Source organism: Quercus robur, chromosome 5, assembly GCF_932294415.1.
Source record: "Quercus robur chromosome 5, dhQueRobu3.1, whole genome shotgun sequence".
Taxonomy (NCBI): domain Eukaryota; kingdom Viridiplantae; phylum Streptophyta; class Magnoliopsida; order Fagales; family Fagaceae; genus Quercus; species Quercus robur.
Genome location: NC_065538.1, coordinates 13,931,055 through 13,948,569, shown reverse-complemented (window position 1 = coordinate 13,948,569; position 17,515 = coordinate 13,931,055). Strand labels below are relative to the sequence as shown.

The window sequence follows — 17,515 nt, the reverse complement described above, 5'->3', positions numbered from 1 at the left end:
AATAAGTTAATTAAATTATGGGCATTTTTGGAAGTCAAAAATACTATAACTAACTTTCTGATTCTTCTTAATATATAAAGATAAATGTTAAATGTGTTTTTTTTTTTTTTAATGAATGTTAAAATAGTGTTAAAGTATAATTAATAGTATTGATTTAAATATTGATAACATCATAAAATCTAAATCCCTCGTTTAAAAAAAAAAAAAAAAAAAACTGTTACTATTTTAAGAATAGTGGAGTTACGTTGGGAAGCAGTAAATGACTGCATTGTCCTTCTTACTAGGCATAAATTTGAGGCCCATTTAAAGGATTTCCATTGTTTCGCACATTGAACATTACTGATTGATTTTTGAAATTATTTGGGATAGATCTCTTCAGGGGTCTTCCCTTGAGACCCAAAGAGCAACCAATAAACTTGTAGAGAACACTGAGGAAATTTCATAATAGCAATAATGGGATATATATTCCACATTTGTTAGGGAAACAAAATTTGGGGCGTAAAGAATATGAAGAAAAATTATTGATGCAAGTAAGAAAAGCAAGAATCTGTTCAGTCATTTCATTTGGTAAATTCTTTTCTGATAGAACAAGAGACCTTGGGCCAAAAACTAGTTGACTGTGTTACAAGAAAAATTCAGAATTCTTGTATGTTTTGCTGGGCATAAAAAATAGCTTAGTGGGCAATTATGATAGAAAATTGGGAAAAGGAAAAGGATGCAATGTAGTAATATTTCATTCGGTGTTTTTTTCGATAGATAAAATGCCCCAATATTTTGAAGAGTGGTTAAGTTTGATGTCCATCGCTTCAGTTGGCAAAAGGAAACTGGACTTCATGATTCCGATTCCTTCAGTGTGACGCAATCTGTCAGGCTTCCTTTGATCATGTAATTGAAGACATTACACAGCACAAGTCAATATGCTAGTTTTTGATTCCAAACATGATTTATTATAATTAAATCATTAGTGTAAATATAATAAAAATTGTGTTAATAGTGATCCCAAATAAAAAGTGATGTTATTTTAATCGTAACAAGTCATATCAATATTTACTAAAAATATTGTGTTCTTAACACTAGTTGAAAGACCACGGCAGAATATATATACTTAAATTAGATTAGAGTAGAACTTATATTTTATATATTAAAAAAAAAAAAAAAACACTGGTTAAAAGAAAAAGTCAAGATAGTAAAGCAAAGACTAGAAGCTAAAAAAAAAATTAATAAAAAAATTTCTTAAATATTAATTTATGAAAATTATTTATTTTTATTATGTGAAAATATGTGAAAAAAAAAATCCTGCCTTTTTATTTTATCAAACTGGTTGACCCCACATGTTTGGTATCTATTCCTAAATTAATGGATTATTATTATTATTATAGATAGAAACTTTACTCTACCTTAATTTAAGTGTATATGTGTATGTGCTTTTTAAGAATGACAAAAAAATTGTCTTTGGTCCTATTAAAGAAGGCAGTATACCCAAAGTTTCTAAAGTGGAGGGAAAGCCATCACTTCTCATAGTCAACAATGAGGATGAGTTTGATAGGGAGTGTAAGGAGTTGAAACAGGTATATGCAGTAGTGGTCAGGGATGTTAAGCTGAAGAAGGTTGTTGAGATACAAGCAATTCAACCATTGATCAAGGAGTTTAAGGAACTTTTTCTAGAGAAGCTACTTGTAGGTTTACCACTAATGTGTGACATCCAGCATTGCATTGATTTAACTCATGGAGTTAGTCTACCAAATTTGCCACATTACAGGATGAATCCTTAGGAAGGTTAGATTCTACAAGGGCAGGTGGATGAGCTTCTGAGCAAGGGGCAAATTAGGGAGAGTATGAGACCATATGCAGTACCGGCATTATTAACATCGAAGAAGGATGGAAGCTGGCATATGTGTGTGGATAGTTAAGCCATCAACAAGATTATAGTCAGGTATCGATTTCCTATTCCCTGACTAGATGACATGTTTGATATACTAAGTGGGTCCAAGTGTTACATCAAGCTGGATCTCAAGAGTAGGTATCACCAAATTCGAATTCGACCTGGAGATGAGTGGAAGACAGCTTTCAAGACATAGGAGAGATTGTTTGAGTGGATGGTGATGCCTTTTAGACTGTCCAATGCTCCCAACACTTTCTACCTTCTTCAATAAAATTAAAAAAAAAAAAAAAGATTAAATAAAAGATGCTCTTTTTTTCCATATCAACAATTCATGCATTTCCCCAAATGCAATACCAAATATGATGCATTTCCATATATAATCATATATATATATATATATATATATATTAAGGTTACGACACAATAGTTTTTAGGAAAATATAATTTCCATAGGTAGTATCCAAAAGCGTGTCTAACCCAAAAACATTTATATTACATGGTTATTTTTCAAAATCCCATTAAAAAACTACTTACCTCAGAAGGCTAACCAATTTTACCTCAACCGGGCACCACAAAATCAACTAATCTAGTCACTAGGTCCATCACCAAGAATATCGGAACCTAGAAACATAATGATCAATCCTATCAATAACAAGGCCTTTCACAAAGTACCATCACACTTATCTCCATAAATCGTAACAATACCTTAAAATCAAACCAAAGGCCCTAAAGTCTAGCTTGCCCATCCTAAGACAAGTACCCTTCCCAAGTAGGAACCAAACAAGCATCCAAGAAACTCATAGTGCTTACACAACCAAAACATTTTAAATTCACTACCGCAAAAATGTGCATCATAAGATAAAATAACATACTCATGAATCTTTGAGTACTAAATAGTATATTTAATCCAAGATAAGATCAACCGAGGTATGGGATTAATTTCACAATTTCTCAGCGTTTTAGTCTTACTTTCAAATTCAGTACATAACAGGGTAGCCATTTGTAAAAATTGTTTGGTCAATGAAAAGTTATCTCATTAATTCAAAACTTTAAGGGAACATTCCCCTATATGTATAAAATGTACCACAGAAAATTTAGCCCAAAAAGATTTTTCTGTAATTTATTAAAAATCATGCATTGTGGCTGACTCAAATCTGTCATGACAGCTTTAGAAAATTGCTATAGTTGTAAGACTAGCCTAAATTATTTGAGAATTCACCCACATTATAACCACCAGATTTAAAGCATATTAAGAACAAGGAATCAAACCCAAAATCTCATATAAACAACTTATCAAACACTAGGTATGCAAAAACAAAGCACATGCTCACACTCCAATTTCAGAAATTCAAAGTTAACACTCTTACAAAAAAAATCAACCTCAAACTTCCACAAAATCAACTCATACGATTTGCTCAAGGAAACCCAAGTTTTTAACCATGAAGAAACCCCAAATGATCATCATTTGTAAAAGCCCTTAACCATTTAACAAATAAATCCACCAATTCAAAAACCCATGTACTCAATCACATGTATACCATTCATGTAGCTTAGATTAGAAAGAAATCTTAGAAAAACTTGAAAAGCTACCAAACAATTAAGAGTTTTACCTTTAAAGCTTTGAGAGAATGGAGTGTAAGGGGTTTCTAATGGGGTTCTCCGGTGAAATCCGCCAAACGTGGTGGTGGATGGCTGGTTTACTGGTGAGGGAGTGAGAGAAATAGAGGGAGCAAGAGTGTGTATTTGTGTGGGCTTCAGTGGCTGAGTGAGATAGGAAAATAGAGCAATAGAGAGAAGGGGCATACGTATGGTGAAAAGAGAAAGGGGCTGTGTTGATGGGAGCATTGTGGACCACTTGTTCCAAAATGTCTTGGGATCAAAATTACAACTTTACCCTTAAAGTTTCTCCCATATTTAAATTAGCCTATTCCAAAATTAACTAAATATTATCACATGCCCAAATATTCAAAACTCCTCCATAAAATAGTTAACCACACTAATTAAAAAGAAAAAGTCCAATTTAGATATTATTCTCATTGGAAAAATTGCTTTTAAAAAAAAAAATTGGGGTGTTACATAGTTAGTATGGATGGGATTCATGTTGATGAGGACAAAATCCGTGTAGTCAGAGAATGGCTAACCCCAAAGACAGTGAGTGATGTACGAAGCTTCCATCGCTTGGCAACTTTCTATTGAAGGTTTGTTCGAGATTTTAGTAGCATAGTAGCCCTTATCATTGAGTGTCTGAAAAAGGGGAGGTTCTTATGGGGAAGGGAGGCAGAACAGAGCTTTGCCTTGATCTAGGAGAATTTGAGCACCACCCTAATTTTGGCATTGCCCAAATTTGATAAGGTGTTTCAAGTGGAGTGTGATGCATCCGTAGTCGGGATAGGCGCTGTTCTTTCACAAGACAATAGATTAGTAGCATTCTTCAGTGAGAAAGTTTGTAAAGCTCAAAGTAAATGGTCGGCCTATGAATTGGAGTTATTTGTTGTAGTACAAACTCTTAAGCATTTGTCATATGATCAATAATTTGTTCTCAGAATACTAGTTTATACATGCCTTTACCGGTTTCACAAGCATCATAGGAGGATTTGTCTATGGATTTTATGCTGGGTCTTCCTCGAATCCAACGAGGTATAGATTATATTTTTGTTGTGGTTGACAAGTACTTGAAGATGTCCCATTTCATAGCATGCAAGAAGACTTTAGATGCTACTCGAGTGGCCAATCTGTTCTTTAAAGAAGTTGTGCATTTGCATGGAGTGCCAAAGTCCATCACCTCTGACCGTGATACCAAGTTCATCAGTCAATTCTAGCAGATCTTGTGGAAGCGTTTTGATACTTCCTTGAATTACAACAACACCAGACATCCTCAAATTGATGGCCAAACAGAAGTGGTTAACCACACTTTGGGGAATTTGATTCGGTGTATCTTAGGAGTGAAGCCTAAGCAGTGAGATCTAGCACTATCCTAGGTAGAGTTTGCTTACAACAGCTTAGTCAGTAGAAGCACTGGTAAGTCTTCATTTGCCATCATCTATTGCGTGCCCCCAAAACATGCTTTGGACTTGGTACCTTTACCTGAGCTTCTAGGGGTGAGTCAAGCTGTAGAAAATATGGCTAATTGTATTTAGGTGCAAAAGGAGGTGAGGCAAAAACTTGAAGCTAAAAATGCCAAATACAAGTAAGTTGTTGATAAGAAGAGGCGTGAAAAGATCTTCAGTGTTAGGGATTTAGTGTAGCTGGTTTAACTTAGAAAGGAGAGGTTTCCCATGGGTGCCTACAAGAAGTTGAAGATCAAGAAATATGGGTCATTCCATCAAGAAAGCATCATGTGTGCTTTCTTTAGACTTTAAATATCAGAAAGTTACCTCTATTTTATAATCAATTGATAATATGAAAATTCTCTTCCAACTTTGTCAAAAATGGCATACCAAAACAAAATTGTCTATAATGAGTTTTTAAAACAAGGCACACCATGTATGGAGGAAAGGGAAAAATAGTAAAGTAAAGTTATATTGATAATATAGATATTTGCATATTATTTTACTAAATTGATATTTGCTTTTGTTAGTGTTCCTTTGTGATGTAATCATGTCGTTCTAGTAAGGGACATAACTTGGAATTGCAACGTGTGGTGGTTTTGACGCCTGGCTCTACTGTTTAGTTGCTAAGAGATATATATATATATATATATATATTTATATTTATATTTTTGGTTAGTGTCTTTGATGCATACTATTAGGTAAGGACAAAATTATTTTGTTTAAAATTTTTAAAGCGTTGGGTTATTTGTTTTGGATAAAATTGGTTGATTGAGTTTAATTTTTAATTTTTATGTTTGCTATTAGTAATTTTTGCTGTTGGGCTAATTTTTCTAGGATTGTATACTTTGTTTTAGATTTTAGAACTATAAATTTTTTATAGCCTTTAAAAGGAAGAAAATGCTAGAGCTATAATTTTTTATTTATTTATAAATTCTTGATGTGGATAGTGGTTATTGTTATGTAAAAAAAAATGATGTAAGTAGTGGGCCAAAATGTGAACGAATAAAAATTTGCTGTAAGTTTGAAAAAAATTGTAGAAAAGTTTGTGGTTATAACATTACTCTCAAAATAATTAATAATATTGTTAAGGAGGGCAAAATATAATTTTATAAAACAAAATTGTTAAAATTAATACCTATATATATTAATAATTAAAAAAAGTAAAATTGGGGGCTCCATCCCTAGTTCTAGCTTTCGTTAGAGCTGCAAAAGAGGAAAATTTATTAGATACTCTAAAAGTGTACGCCCTCACTCTCACATGGGGGTGGGCCTCATAAGACTCACTCCCATGTGAGAGGGAGGAAGTATACTTCTAGAGTCAGGGCCGGCCCTAGGCCTAGGCCACTTAGGCCACCGCCTAGGGCCCCCTACTAGAGGAAGACCCTAAATTTTGCTGTAAAAATTGATAATATTAAAAAAAAAAAAAAATGGAGATAGAGGAAAAAAAAAATAGTTTTATAATTTTCCTCAACTTTTAAGAAGTCCCAAAGTATTGTGTAATGTTAGAGATAATACAACTTTAAATATATGGGTCTTACAAATAGAGTAATGCTATACTTTTCTAAACTATTTCATTACATTTTTACAAATTGTTGTTGTGGCCAAATTCTTATTGGTTCTCATCTGGGCTCACCAATAACGTCACTTTTTTATTTATCTATAATCATTCACCACATTATTAGTTTGTAAAAGTTTTTTTTAAAAAAAATTGTATTTATAGTATTTTCCCTTACAAATATGTGTCACTAATAGTAAGAAATAATTTAGATAGGAAAATGTTGGAAATATTATTAATTTTACTTGAAAATTTTACAAATTGATGTGACAATTTATATGATATGTGGACGTCAATAACCTATTAAATGCATTTTTGAATTATTTTTTGTAATTAATAATACATTTTTGTAAGTCTTATGTTGTAAAATTTATAATATCCTTAACATCATTCATTCAAATACTTGTTTATTATTTTCTTGATGTGTCACTAATTGCATTCATTTTCTACATCATTTGAAAGTTTTTTTTAGTAAAATTTGTTATAGTTTTAGCATTTTCAAAAAGAAAAAAAGAAGCATATTATAGAATAAAAGGAATCAATTTTTGTTATAAAAAAATTATGATATTAAATACTAGTTAAATATGATTTAAGTGATAACAAAAATGTCTCATTTAAATATATTGCCTTAAACTTCCAAATTTGTTAGGTTGCCCCTGCCTAGAGTACCCAATAATAACCCGCAAAAGAGAATGAGGCGGCCATTGTTTGGGTAGAAAAATGCCACTATTTTCTCTTATACACTATACAATGTGACATTGAATAAATAAATTCTACTATAATTACTGCTAAAAAAAAAAACATAAAACATGCCTATGTATAGGAGTTACTGTATCATGTCGCTATAACCCAGTTCCGAATTCCGATCCATAACCTTTTGTAATGTAATTTACAAAATATCGGCAAAGGTATTGGTTAATAGGTTGGAATTAAAAAAAAAAAAAGACTTCTATGTATTATTTCTGAGAGTTAAGCTGCTTTTGTGCCCAGTAGTTTGATAACTGATAATTTAGTGGAGGTGTGTCTCTGCATTCTATGAAAAACTTCCATGTATTATTTCAGTTCCAATACTACAGTGATATCAGTACTTTTTGGGGTGCTTCTAGTTCAGGCTACTTTGAGAAGTATCTAGGCTCACCTCCTGTGATTGGTAGAGGGAAAAGAAAGCTTTCGAGGATATTAAAATTTGAATCCAGGATATGATCAAAGGGTGGAACTTTGGAAGAAGAAATATATTTCTTCTGCTGGTAGAGGGCTGTTAATTAAGAGTGTAGCCCAAGCAAACCTGACTTATGCTATGAGTAGCTTTCCCTTCCCAAATTATTTGTGTAGAGTTAAATGCAATGATGAGCAAGTTTTGGTGGGGATAACAGAGTAGTGAGAGATTGGTTGAGCTGGGACAAACTAGGCATTGGGTTTAGGAATTTGAACTCTTTTAATCTGCCTTTGTTGCCAAAGCAAGGGTGGCGCCTAATCCAAAACCCTTAACATGCATCATATGCTTGGTATATTATTGCACAGGCCATGGATGTGATTAGAAAAGGTTCAAGATGAAGGACTGGGAATTGAGACTCAGCGCGTGCCTGGCAAGACAAGTGGATTCATCAACCTCATATAGTATTATCTCTCCACCGAAAATTATTTTGAAAAATTCTTATGTGAATGAGCTTATTAACCCAGATTCTTATTGCTGGGGTGTGGACTTAATTGATCAAATTTTGCTTGCCCTATGAAACTATTCGGATTAAAAGCATCCCTTTAAGTTCAAATAGAAGGGACGACATAATTTTTTCATGAGCTGGAACTGCGTGGGGGCATTTTTACAGAAAAGAGTGCATATATGATATGTTGTAGCAGATGAAGCCCCCAAAAGGGGAGCTTGCCAAAAAATCCTACCTACAGGAACAAAACTCTTTGAAAAATGCATTATTTCCAGCTATTCATGTGGGATGTGTTCAGCGGAGCCAGAAACTGTGCATCATTTACTGTGGAGCGGCTCTTTTGTGAGATTGATATAGGCATTACATGATGGATTGAGAGAGTTGCAACTTGGGGAAGATTTATTATTCAGATGTTGAGGAGGCTCTGCTGAGAGAACAACATCGCTGACAGTAGAAGCGTTCTTCACTGGAGCCTGGATGTTGTGGAATTGTTGAAAGGAATCTCGCCTGAGTGAATCCATCGTGAACTCCAGAGCAAACTTTCCACAAAGCCACAAGGTACGCATTGGAGTTCACTGAGGCCAATCAAGCTGCCCTTGGGCACCCTCCCCTTGCTATCCGGTTTTCAAGGATGAGTTCTATCCATGGGTTCCTCCCCTAATAGATGTATCAAATTCGTATTTATGCTGTTTTATTTAAGCCTGCAAATCCCTTCTCCATTTTTTCTGGTGAATTTATCCAAATCCTGGAATCTCCCTTGCTCAACTTCATGCTCTCTACTTCCATCTATATCATAATAAGCCACCAGTTACATGTTTCATTTAGCTGCTCTTGAGATGTGTTTATGCAGGTATTTCATTGGCTAATTGAATTAGCAAATACATTGAAGACACATCTATATTTTCACTTTTCAAGGATTGACTCTAAGCCCATTTTATTGTTCTTCTCTATATGTGATAATTAGAAATTCAAATTACTCTCATAGGCCTGACAAATCAAGGTTTGAAAGAGTTCCGTAGATACTTCCTGTTGGATACACAAAAAATATTAAGGGGAGTAAAATAAGGGGACTTTGGAAAATGTAAACTTGCAATTCAAGATTTTAATGCAAATGTTCCAATATTGCTGAGAAATGCTGCCCTTATGCAGCAAATCTGAAAATCGAAATTGGATATGCATCAAGAGTGTGGCCCTTATGCATCAATTCTAGATTTTAATGCAAATGTTCCAATGGTGCTGAGAAATGCTGCCCTTATGCATCAAATCTGAAAATCAAAATTGGATATGCGTTAAGAGTGTGGCAGAGGGCAGGAAATGACGGGATTTTTTTTTTCATACATTGCATGCTGCCCCGTAACAAATCTTCTCCTTTTTGTTCAGTCAGTAAAAAATGGGGTTTCCCCTGTAATATAGTATATTGCTACAGCTGTTACTGCTGATTGGTTGTAGCAAATTTGTATTTCTGATGTTGAGACCAAAATTTTTCCATGGTAGGTGTGATGTGATAATTTATGGGGGGGTGGTAGGAGATAATGAGAAGATTGTGGGTGGTCCCACTATGTATTGATGTAATAAATCTATGGGGTTAACTAAGCAATCAAGAATGTCTTAATCAAATAGGTTAGAAGGAAATATGGTGAATGTGAGTCTGAGAAACGCTCTTCCTGTCATTCAACTCAGGAACGTCGCAGTAGCAAAATCTCAAAACCCAGAAAGAAATGAATCCAGAGAACCCTCACCTTTATCAAATATATCTGCCTTTTCTTTTTCCTAGTTTGTAAAACTCTATCAGCTTCAGGTGCTTTGGGGCGCTTTTCTTGTTCAAGTTCACATGATTTCTCATCTGATTTGACACCCTGAGCTTGATAAAAATATTTCCAGTTAAGTCATAAAAGTTGGTGCGACTAAGGCACATTTTTTTACATATTTCCTGCACTGCTTCCAGCTTTATTTAGCTCAGCAAGGCGCTTTTGTTTGGCTTCATTCTCAACCTGCCTCTGGTACTCCAAATGCTCTTTAAGCATTCTTTGCTCTTTCTCCACCTCAGATGTAAGTTTCCTTTCCTGTTGCTCCAATTCGTCAGTGGTTACAGGATCCACAATCTCAGGATTAGGACGATCATCTCCACCATGTGCAGCTGGAAAGGAACTGAAGCACAGAACAGGAGAAAATATAATGAACTTTATTTGAGCCTAGGGATTGAGAGAACATACTGCCAAAAACATATGCAATTCCAATTTACATATGTTTTAGTCAATGCCAATGTTAAAGTATGAACAAAGACTTACATTTGCTGCACATTTTCCTGCAGCTCCTCGCTACCTCCAGTTGCCTACAATAATAAGCAAATTGTGTATTATTGGGAGTTTGGGACATTTATTTTCATAATAGATTTTCTATATTTTGTGGGAACTCAGAACTCTCAGCATATCGTGTATCTTTCTTTCTTTCTATTTCGAAAAGCTACTTGTTTTACCAACCATGATATTAGCTGCATTCCTGTCTCTGGTTTCTTAATTTATTAGTCATATCCAGTAATTGCATTCCTTTTTTTTTTGGGTAACAGAAAAAAAAAAGTTTATCCAGATCTGCTGTAATCAGTATAACGAAGCTGCCTGAATTTTGGTTAACAATTAACAGTTCAAACCCTACGCAGAGGCTGAGAGAAAGGCAAAGTATGAAGGAAAGACCATTGAGGTTTACAATTCTCTGCATATTTTATATGCAATTAACTAGCTGTTGTGATAATCTCTTTCAGTAAGTGCCTGCATTCAATGTCTGTTGTATTTCAAATGTATTAGACTGCTCAATTTATTACTCTTTCAGATCCTTATTTACTACTATTCATGTAACCATGATCTGCATTTTCCTAACTTGGTTCCTCTAAAATATTCGTTTCTTTTCACTGTCTTCCGGTTTTGTTTCTCCTTTTAACTCTAGTTCCTCCATATCTTAAGTTTTTAGAATCCAATTCAAGTATATTTCTACAATTTCTGTCATCTTATGTTAATATTTAACATGTTTCCCACTTTTAGTTCCTGCCCCTTCTCCATTTTTTCTGGTGAATTTATATACATGTAGATTTGGACAACTGTTAACTACCATAAAGAGGAAACAGAAAAATAACCAGTATATAGCACCTTTAATTCGTTTGTCTTTCTGTGATCCTTTTTCTTCTTTTTAGTCTTGGATTTTCCCTGTCCTTGTCTTGCTCCACCTCCTCCTCTGTGAGTACCCTTCTTGTCACTAAGAACAAGTGCTGACAACAATGCTTCGCTTGCAGCATTAGACTTCTCTTCAGCATCTTTGTAAGCCATATCCTCTAGGCGTGCCTATAAAAAAATAATATTACTCTGAAAACATTAAATCATAGAAAGGCAAGAAGGTAACTATATAGAATTTTCAACAAAACGGCAAGGAGAATCCAATTCAAACCCGCATTAATGACTTCAGCAGGGGCACCATAATTGATCGGTAGTCATAAGCAGTTACTGAATCAATTTTCTTCCCCGTCTGTTGCATAGCAATAGAAGTTGTCCTAATTATAGCATCAAATTTGTAAAGCTGCAACAACAAACATAAAGATTTAATCATCCTATAGAATATAACAGTTCATCAAGCAACACATTTAATATTACAACCAACAACTGGGAAAATTTCACATGTTCATAAATTTGGCTATAACATACCTTTTCATCCATCTCATTAATCTGATTCATGATCGCCAATTTTATTTCATTGTCCTCCACTTGTTCTTCTCTCAAAAGATCTAATATCATATCGGACTCAAAAGTATCACAATTTCTCCTTTCAATCCCTCTGTGTCTTTTTAACAAGAGATACTCGTAACTCAATGGTTTGTATGCGGAAAACTTTTTTCTTCTCTTATCTTCTTCAACACAGATAGTCTCTAAATTCTTCCACAGCTTAATGTCTCTCAAACACCCTATTTTTTTCTCACAAATGCTCTGCATCCGGTGAAATTCAGCCTCATAGATCTTGAAAAACTCCATCGCATGACTTCTACTTGTTTCCCTAAAATGAGTCCATTGCTTTAATTGCTCCCCAATACTAATATTAGTACCACCCTTCATTAACCAATCCACAATAGCATCTTTACACTCATCATCATTTAATACGATTTCATCATCAGCACTAGAAGTAACAGCAGCTCCATCATTCGGCACCACCAGCTCTCCACGTAACATTCTATTGTCAAAAACTACACAAGAGAAGTCCTCATTGAATACAATCTTCTCATGATTATCAACACAAGACTCACCTCTGGCCTTATCCTTCTCAAGACTCTCGCAGAGACACTGTAACCCGCAAATACTGTCGAGATCATCCAAGAACTTGGACACACGATTAAGCTCTGGGATGTCAAGAAAGCATACGGAGAGCAGTGTGCGATTCATCCAATGTTTCTTAAGCAGCTGTTCTGAGATTCGCTTCTTAAGCATTTCCATTGTCAAGTCCATGAACGCTGAAAGATGACTTGAAACAAAACATCTAATCTTCAAGAACAACAATAACTTTACTCGAATTTTATTAATGATCACGTGACGCCTGCTATCCTCGCAGTAAGGCCATTCTTTCTGGTTCATGAAAACTTTTGACTCATCTAGGCCATCATCTCCACGCTCGTTTCTTGACAAATCTTCCATCATTTTAACAGCGGCGGCCACATTCACAGGTCTCCATTTGCGGGATTCAACGGTGTCATGGACTGAATCAAATACAACTTCGGATTCGAATGATAACTCATCGGGAAAAGTCCCTAAATGCGTTCTCTTTATATGCTCCGCATTGGATTTGACGTCAAAAAACCGCTGGCTGCAACAACAACACAAAGAAAACTTCCAATTCTTTGCCTCCTTCACATACTCCACTGCCTCCATGATCACAGCCTCAGCCACGGGTGATTTAATATCCTTAACAAAATGCAGTTTAAGGTCTTTTATTTGAATCCTCAACAATTCTTTCTTTAGCTCCATACTCATGGTGTCTCTCCAATAAGCCTTGACCCGTGTAGTCACCGTGTCTACAACCTTGGACGCGTGTTTCTTGAGCTTTCTTTTGTCATCCTCTGGCATTTTGAAGTTCTTTCTCGATGTATTAACTCTCTCTTCGATCTCTTTCTTTCTGTTTTGTTGTTCTTGAATATCATTCTTTATGCCTGCCATAGATTTAGCATACAAGATCTTCTTCTTTTGCGCTTTGAGGGTTCCGAGTTCCTTTCTGAGTGATTCAAGGTGGTACTGTCTGTAAGCCAAGACATTCTCGGACGCATGGATCTCGTCTTGGAGGCCAGATTCGACTAAATTGTAGACTGCATTGGCTTGAGTAAGCGTCGGGTTTGGGTGGCGGGAAAGGATGGACTTGAAGAGATTCAAAGCTTTGGTTGGGTCACTGTGGAGTAATCTGACGGCGTGATTGATTTCTCTGGTGATGGTGGATAATTGATCATCATCATCTTTGGACGGTGGAGGTTGAGAGGGAGAGGGAGAGGGAGAGGGAAAGGGAGAGGAGGGTGCATCATCTCTTCTGCTCATTTTGGTGGGAAACGGAGGATAGAGAAAAAAAAAATGAGTGTTTTGAATTGATGAATATTATTGACTAGTGAAAAAAAAAAAACTAATATGAGTTTGCCTCTCGATTATATATATATATATATATATATATATATAGATAGATAGATAGATAGATAGATAGATAGATATTTACACAATCCAGATTCTTATGTGAGCGAGAAAACCCTGTAGCCATTAAGTAGTGATCAGTGGCAGATTTGTTTCTGAAAAAAATTCAAACCCTTTTGGTCCATTTCGAGCTACTTTGGTCCATTTCAGTCTAATTTAGTCCATTATAGTCTGCTATCGTCTATTCAGTCTATTTTAGTCTATTATAGTCCATTTTGGTCAACTTTAATCTATCTGGTCTACTTCAGTCTATTCTGCCTATTTCGGTCTGTTTAGTCGACTTTGGTCCATTTTGAATTACTTCTGTCCATTCAATCTACTTCATTCCATTTGATTCACTATATTAAAAAAGAGTAGGAACTAATTGACATAAAAATTTACATAGAACCCAAGTAGAACTGTTAAAATTGTATTTAAATTTAAAATTAAATGTGTTACATGGAAACTAGACTATGTTTTTCCAAATATATATTTTTAATATATTTTCTACAAAATTATTGTTTAATCAATTAACATACTTAGGTCACTTGTTTGAAAAGACTATTTATCGCAAGATTGTAAGCTTGAGGAATTTTTCATGGTAAGGTTACTATGATATGTTTTATAGCACACAGGCTGGTAGATTAAGGTGTAACAGTAGTAATACAGAGCATATACTCCGTTTTTCTTGGACTCGTTAAGGTAATTGTTGAATATTTTGACTCACACAGATTGAAAAATCTTTGTTGTCTACTGGCTCAAATCATTTTTTTTTTTTTTTTAAATGGTGCTTTGGTGGTTCTTGATATTAAGAAAAGTTTACTCTCTTAACATCACAATGCCCATTTGATATTGAATTCTCTTCCAATATCCAAAATTTTCTCATACATACATTGTTACCTTCCAAAAGTTCTTCAAAAATCGGTTTGACTGAGATTTGAAATTTTTCAATCTGATGGGATGGTAAATTTTTAATTATTTTCAATATAATAAGTGGTTGAGTAATTATGGTATTAACTATAGTTTCTTGTTCAGAAACACCAAAAGAAAATAAAATGGATTAAAGTGACGTTGTCAATTTCATTTTAGTGCCGATTTTAGTTTGTCTATTTGAACATACAATTTCAATATTGGTAAATTCTAGAGTACTATTTCAGGATAATTGCTAATTGATATATATATATATATATATGAATTAATACTAAAAAAATCTAAGGTTAATTTCATATAGAAAATTTTATATCATGGTTTAAGCATTAAATTTAATAAAAATAAATAAACATTTATTACTAATTTTTTAAATGAGGTTTACTTTATCTTTGATAAGACAGTGAATGGTTAAATAAAGTTGTAGTCCAATTTCAATTTTGATTTTGGTGTTAAGAAAGACATGGAGATTGATGTGTGGTCATGTGAGAGATTAGGTCATTATTGTTGATAATCTACTGTATCATATTTGATATTAGTTTACAAAAATAATGTCTTTAGCTGTCTAGGAAAATTACTCATCATAGATGATTCGATGCATTTAATTAGAGTAATGTTACATTTACAAACAATTTTACAACATTTTTATAAACTGTTAATATGACCAATTTATTATTAGTTTTCATCTACGCCCACTATTAATATCACTTTTTCATTTATTAATAGCCACTCAACACATCAGTAATTTGTGAAAAAAATTTTATCTCTAGCATTACTGATCTTATTATCATTTTCTCCAAGCAATTTAATATTTCAAGTGGGTTGAGTTTCTACTGGTCTAATATTTTTGAGGCCTTTTTGAAATTGATAAAAAAAAAAAAAATGCAGAGTAGGCTCCTCCTGATCTGATATTTTCTACTGATCTAATGTAAAGAAGTTTTTTTTTTTTTTTAATTTTTTTTAATTTTTAATTTTTAATTTTTTTAAATTTTATTTTTATTATTATTATTTTAATTTAAATTGGGTAAACTATAAACGCTATAATTTAATGTGGCAGAATTTAAAGTAGGTTTTTTTTCCTATGTGGCAGGACCTCCTTAGAGTCTATTTGGATAGAACTTATTTTGTTAAAATTAAAAACACTGTAACAAAATAATTTTTAAATGTGTAAATAGTACCGTGTGACCCATTTTTAATGAAAAAGTTGATAAAAAGTGGAGTTTGTGAGACCCATGAACAGTGCATTTATGTACTATTCACAAAAGACCGGTCAACAATTGCGGTTGAAAAAAAAAAAAAAAAAAAGAGAAAACACAGACGCAGCACTTAAATGTGCTATCCAAACATACACTTAATGATAGAAAAAAAACTTCTACTTTTATATATAGTATTAAATTAGATTAGATTAGATGGATTAAAAACAAAATACTTTAATTTTTTTATTTTCAAAAAAAGTGCAGGCTCCTCCTGTAGAATCGGGTAGATCTGTGCTAATCAGATTCAGGAGCTTTGAGGCCCTTCTGTTGCTCAGGTTCACTTGATTCCTCATCCCATCTGACATGCTGAGCTCGATAAAAATCAATCCAGTTAACAGTGCCAAAGTAGTAGCCACTGAAAGGCACATCCTCTGCCTCATTCCTTAGGAAATTTGTACCGGTTAGCTCAGCAAGGCGCTTTGTTTCTTGATAAAAATCTATCAAGTTGTGGCCACAGTAAAGAACCGTAACCTTTTTAGACTTCTTTTCAGCATTTATGTGATCCTCCAGGCGTGCCTATAAAATCCGAAAATATCAGATCACAGATGGGAAAGAAGGTAACTAATAAATAGAAACCTTGAACAAAACAGCGTGGAGAATCCTACACTAATCCGCACGTATGACTTTAGTAGGGGTACCATAATTGATCGGTAGTCATAAACAGTTACCATAGCAATTTTCTTCATCGTCTGCTTCATGGCAATAATAGTCGTCCTGATTATACAATCAAATTTGTAAATCTGCAACAAACATACTGAGATTCAATCATTATACGGAATATAAAAGTTCATCACTAAACCCAAAACCCCAATACAACATCTCACAAATACTAAGAGAAGAAATTTTTCTTCTCTGCAATTGCCGCACCACTCTCTCTATTTTTCTTGTTAAACAACAATCTGCATCTATTTGCTAGGCTCAAAATTTCGAGCCACCTAGTCTATACTATGTAAGCATGGTACAAGAATAAGCAGATTGTGTTGACAATGTATGCAAAGGACACCATGCAATTAAAGCCAACATATATAATATCTCACACAACACATTGAATTTCACATCAAACAACTTGGAAAATTTCACATGTTCATAACTTTGTCTGTAACATACCTTTTCAGTCATCTCATCAATCTGATTCCTGATCACCAATATTATTTCATTGTCCTGCTCTTGTTCTTCACTCAAAATGTCGAATATCATATCTGGTTCGAGAGTATCAGCATTTATCTCTTTCTGCTTTTCTAACATGAAAGACTTAAATGGTGAGGCTCTGCTGTCTAGATACGGAAATTCTTCTATTTGTTTCCATTGATACTCCAGATATTTCCAATGCTCTAACTCTTTCAAATACTTGGATTTTATTGCACGAATGTTCTGCATCCGCTGAAATTCAGCCTTATAGATATTGAAAAGCTCCTTGGCTTGAATTTTACTATATAACGCAAAAGATTTATACTGTTTTAATTCCTCTTCAATACTTGTATCTCCACTCAATAACCAATCAAC

General features: G+C 34.0%; 1 protein-coding gene across 1 annotated transcript; it reads right to left on the bottom strand.

The window, feature by feature from the left end:
- Positions 1–10,067: 10,067 nt before the first annotated feature.
- On the bottom strand, positions 10,068–13,703 carry LOC126727841 (uncharacterized). The gene is made up of 5 exons (XM_050433752.1): positions 11,838–13,703; positions 11,584–11,712; positions 11,289–11,480; positions 10,437–10,480; positions 10,068–10,296 (listed from the first exon to the last, which is right to left on the bottom strand). Exons 1-5 carry the CDS (start codon positions 13,701–13,703, stop codon positions 10,068–10,070), a joined length of 2,460 nt encoding a protein of 819 aa, XP_050289709.1.
- Positions 13,704–17,515: the final 3,812 nt, after the last annotated feature.

What these genes read in the sequence shown, in the direction of transcription:
- LOC126727841 (XM_050433752.1), bottom strand. Translation starts at nt 13,703, where the DNA reads ATGAGCAGAAGAGATGATGCACCCTCCTCTCCCTTTCCCTCTCCCTCT. An exon ending in TGCTGAAGTCATTAATGCGG is followed by an intron (nt 11,481 to 11,583) that starts GTTTGAATTGGA and finishes ATTTTTTTATAG; the next exon opens with GCACGCCTAGAGGATATGGC. An exon ending in GAAAGACAAACGAATTAAAG is followed by an intron (nt 10,481 to 11,288) that starts GTGCTATATACT and finishes TTATTATTGTAG; the next exon opens with GCAACTGGAGGTAGCGAGGA.